The sequence below is a fragment of the Montipora capricornis genome, chromosome 11 (genome assembly GCF_036669925.1).
Source record: "Montipora capricornis isolate CH-2021 chromosome 11, ASM3666992v2, whole genome shotgun sequence".
Lineage (NCBI taxonomy): Eukaryota > Metazoa > Cnidaria > Anthozoa > Scleractinia > Acroporidae > Montipora > Montipora capricornis.
The window spans coordinates 37,722,813-37,727,812 of record NC_090893.1 but is presented as its reverse complement, the minus strand read 5'-3'; the positions used below and the strand labels follow the sequence as shown (position 1 = coordinate 37,727,812).

At 42.1% G+C, this 5,000-nt stretch overlaps 1 protein-coding gene across 1 annotated transcript in view; it reads left to right on the top strand.

The window, feature by feature from the left end:
• Nucleotides 1-3,455: 3,455 nt before the first annotated feature.
• The window catches only part of LOC138023458 (uncharacterized), a 1,610-nt gene continuing 65 nt past the window's right edge, over nucleotides 3,456-5,000 (top strand). Inside the window, exons 1-3 of the mRNA XM_068870458.1 lie at nucleotides 3,456-3,789; nucleotides 4,014-4,345; nucleotides 4,766-5,000. The exon at nucleotides 4,766-5,000 is cut by the window's right edge and continues 65 nt beyond it. Of these exons, the coding sequence (XP_068726559.1) occupies nucleotides 3,456-3,789; nucleotides 4,014-4,345; nucleotides 4,766-5,000 (901 nt within the window). The remainder of the gene's footprint in view (nucleotides 3,790-4,013; nucleotides 4,346-4,765) is intronic.

Here is a 5,000-nt window from a genome sequence, read left to right as displayed (position 1 = left end):
AAGTGGGCCTTTCTTGTTTTAATAATGAATTGGCAGCTTTAAAACAGAAACAAGAATCCGGATTTGGGTTTTCCCAACGAAACGCACCTAAATTTCCGAGAAAATCCACTGCACCGTGACTTGACTGGAATTAGACTGATTGTCTCCCGCTGCACACTGTCACTCGGCAAATATTGTCATTTCAAAAATATATTTCGGTCGCTTATGTAAGCAGAAAAAGTCATGACGTTATTTAAGCTTATTTACGGACGCAACTAAAATGCGGCGCAAAACGTTGTCACGCTACGATAATTTGGCCTCATAAGGGAAGTGGTAAAAACTACTACACTCAAACAGGACCCACCAAACCACAAAATAGATGGTAGTGTCTGCCTGCACCCCCCTTACCTAACGTCAAAGATGGTGTATATATTGCATAGCCACCCCTCTGTCCAGCAGTAAAAAATTACAGTGAGATTCAAACCTCACTTTTCTTGTTTGTCTATTAATGCAGACTCTTGCTAGCTGAATATTCCTGTGTCAACTCAAATTTAAAACCCAACTAGACCCTCCGTGAGGGTACACTGGGTTGCCTGTGGTACGTGCACTGTTCCAAACAATTTTTTTCAAGGTCATTAAGAAGTCATACCAGAAAAGGCCCTTTGGCTCACAGGTCCTCACACGTTCGTACGACGAAACAGATCTGTCCTTGCGTAATATGTAGCTCTAACAGTGCACGAGTCTTGGGTAAATAGTCTGAGAAGACATGTGGTTACTAGCAAAGTACTGAACCCAGAAAGATTGAAGAAAATAAATGGGAAGTGAGAAACATTGGCTTCTGGGCTGACATGTTGATAAACTTCTTTTCACCACAAGTTTAAGCGTGCCCGCTGAGCATCTGACAGCTTTGTAATGCCGAAGTTCACTGAAGTTAAGCCCTGTTGGGCGGGGTTAGTGTTTGGATGGGAGACCAAAACAATATACCCCTCATGAAACAAAAGCATCGGACCAAAAATACTATTAACGCTAACAAATGCGAACTCAGCAAGGTACAGATCTTGTTAGCTTGCTTTATGCAAAAACCAATATTGATGCAAAAGTAAACAACTATTGATACACAGTTTTTAGAAAGAGCAGAAGGAAGTCTCCAGGACGGTCGATCGAGAATAACATATTTACGACATGAAAACAACATTAATTTTGAACCGTGAATACGGAATATAAAAAGTTACGATCAGCGACAAACATTTTGGGAGATTTTTGCTACGTTCAAGTAAATCGCCAAATCGAAAGTGACATGCCGGAATTCAGTGGGCGCCGTGATTAAGTTACCGCGGCATGTTTACTCGCCAAACAGTGAAGCATCTGTGTCAAATGATGGCAAGATACCGGGTTTTTGTAAGTTTCTTTTTCTGTCAAGTGTTATAAAGTTTGACAATGAAATGAGCGAAGTCAAAACAAAGATCACAATCGCCCAACTCTTGTTTATGCAAAGTCAAAATTTACTCTCCAAGACGCGTTCGACGTTATTTATCACCAGGTAATTCCATCATTTTGGAAATAGCAGCTACTTTATTATTCAACTGCGTCACAATTCTTCACTGATTTTGGGGCTCATTTTGTTGAAACTCAAGCACGCTTCCAACAGGCCTGTGAACCCTTCCAGCTTACAGAGCAATACTAAAAAACTTCTCCCATATCACATTTCAACCTTAAGCACGAAAATTCAATACACAACATGATATTATAATTCACAAAGGCAGAAAATACCACAGAATCCTTTTCCAGCGAAAAATTTATTGAAACAAACAACATATTTGCTCTTAGAGGCGAAAACCTCTTCCTATTTCATTGCGTGCGTGAAGACAAGAAACTCAATCGTGTCAAATTACCATGTACTTCAGGTAAGCACAGCTCACTTTGATTTCGTCTCGACGGGCGATAGATTGTTGTCGAAGTCCAGTACTCGTCGCTTTTGAGATTCCTGCCTAGTTTATCCAACTGACTTTCCATAATTGAGCTCCATAAGGGTACATTCTGTTTAAGGATCCACTAAAACGCCATTCGCGTTGCATGACTTTCGACGCCATTGCAGGCTAAGTTAATGATTCTACTGTGTCCACCAGAGAAATCTACGCAGTTCCACTACCCTCTCGATCCTAAGAAAATACGCGCAGAAGGCTCTATGCAGACACCACTTACCAGGGGAGTGACAAGCAAGACTTTTACCGACACGGAAAAAAATACTAAAAAAAACTCGGAAATCTACCTATTTTCCGACTAGGTTTGCCATAGGGCAACCCAGTAAAAATAAATAAAATAAAACAAACAAACTAAACGCAGACCCCAACTGGGTTTGCCATGCTGGCAACCCAGTGAAAATGACGAAATAAACGCAGATTCCTACTAGGTTTGCCATGTAACCCAGTAATAAAATGTTGCCAGTAATGTTCATGTAATAAGTTCGAAGATAGGTGGAGTCATTGAAAACACCCCTACCCCAAAGATGGGTCCTGTTCGAGTATAGTAGATTTGACCAGATCCCTAACGTTATCATTTTCTCTCAGGAGCTTTCTGCTACACACTTTGTGGTATAAAAGCTCAATTTATCATCAGAAAAGAGGAACCAAAGGTGCTTCCCGTCGGGCAAGCTACGATAAGAAAACGCTAGCCCGACAAGTCATTCCACTAGCCCCGGGCTATCGGACAGCACTTTCGTCGCGCCCTGATGTTACAATGGCCCACCAGTGGGATTTAAAGGTCAACAAAGAGCCCAAATTCCACAAAGCAAGGTCAGTTCCATATGCACTGAAATCTAAGGTTGAAACTGCACTGTTGAAGATGGAACGTGATGTTGTGATTGACAGAGTTGCTTCTGCCCCTTGTGCTGCCCCAATGTCATAGTTGGCAAAAAGAATTCCGAGGAAGTACGTATTTGTGGAGATTTCAGCTTAACATATAATTTCTGTGCACATGTTGAGACCTACTCTCTTCCAAAATTAGATGATCTTCATGAGGCTTTGAGAAGTTGTAAAGTTTTCAGTATTCTAGACATAAGTCAAGCTTACCACCAGATTCCACTTGCAAAGGAGTCACAGCCCTATGTTACTACAAATACTCGTGTTGGCCTGTTTTCCTTCAAGTGGTTACCTAATGGAGTTCATTTGGAACCTGCAATTTTCCAAAGAATTATGGACAGTACCATAGCTGGTATTCCAAGCGGAAGTCTGCTTCCTCGATGGTATTTTTGTTGCTGGTGTGGATAAAGATGATCATTTGAACTCTCAATGTCAAGTGTTTGAGAAGCTTTCTGCTGCGGGGTTTCAACTAAAGAAGGCCAAAAAAACATCAGTTCAGTACCTGGGACATGTAATTGATGGTGAGGGATTTACAACCCACTGATGAGAAGTTGGCAGCAGTCCGTGATACCCGCAAACCTTTAGATGTTACATCTTTGAAGTCATCTCTGGGACTCAATGTTCTATTCACGGTTTCTAAAGAATCACTCTACGGATTTAGCTCCACTGAATAACCTTTTGAAGAAAGACATCCCTTGGAGGTGGACCAAAACAGAAGAAGAGGCTTTTGTAAAGGCAAAAGAGTTGTTATTAAATTCACAAACTCTGGTTCATTATGATGATTCTTCGCCTCTGCATTTGGCATGTGATGCATCTTCCTATGGTGCTGGAGCTGTGCTATCTCACTGCATTGATGGACAGTATTGTCCTATTGCTTTTGCATCTCGCATCCTGACGCAAGCACATCGCAACGATTCACAGTTGGACAAGGAGGCCTCAAGCGATTTCATCAGTACCTTTACGGCAGGCCTTTTACTATTTTAACTGACCACCGCCCACTGCTTACCCTTATGGGACCAGACCGTCCAGTACCTGTTCATGCAGCTGCAAGACTTCAACGTTGGGGCTCCTATTCTTCAGTTCTACAATTACAATTAGATGCAGATCTCATGTCTCGCCCTCCTCTGCCATAGGTGTGGTCTCCCGAGAGTCCAACTGTTAACTGTTATTTTCTAGAACACGGGGATATTTCTAACGTCACTAGTGAAATGATTAAGAAGAAAACAGCAGTGGATCCACTTTTATCAAGGGTTTACAGATATACCCTGTCTGGATGGCCTATAATGGTTGACCCTGAACGTGTTCCTTTCAAGAACAAAAAGGATGAGCTGACATTAGAGCAAGGATGTTTACTGTCAATTTGGGGCACTCTTGTAGTCATTCCAACTTCATTACAGAAAGAAGTACTGAAGGAGTTGCATGAAACTCATCCTGGGATCACAAAGATGAACGCGTTGGCCAGATTTTACGTGTTGTGGCCAAAGATTGACGTGGACTTTGAAAGGATGGTATTATTGTGCAAAGTTTGTCAGTCCATGAGATCCAACCCACCAAGTGCACCTGTCCATCCTTGGACTTTCCCTTCTCATCCCGTCTCGTCTTCATGTAGATTTCGCAGGGCAGTCACAGGACGCATGTATTTAGTACTATGGATGTACACAGTAAGTACCCGGAAGTTGTGAAGATGAATACTACACCACTTCTGCGACAATCAGTGTTCTTTTTGAGGTGTTTAGTAGACAAGGATTGCCTGAAATACTAGTAGGTGTTTGAAATACTAGTGAGGTGTTTAGTAGACAAGGATTGCCTGAAATACTAGTATCGGACAATGGCCCCCAGTTTACCTCTTCCGAATTTCAAGAATTTTGTGCCCAAAATAGAATAAGCACAAAACCTCATCACCATATAAGCCGTGCACAAATTGCCAGGCAGAAAGGGTCGTTCAGATTTTGAAGACAGCGCTGAAACAAGCTCTCCTTACAGGCACAAATGTGGACACTGTGCTTGCAAGGTATCGTGATACCCTATATTCAACTACTGGTGAGTCACCTGCAATGTTACTTATGGGAAGAAGACTGCGTACTCCTTTGGATCTGCTGACTCCCTCAGTACACAAACATGTTGAAGCAAAACAACATGCTCGCGTGGAGCGAACCAGTGATC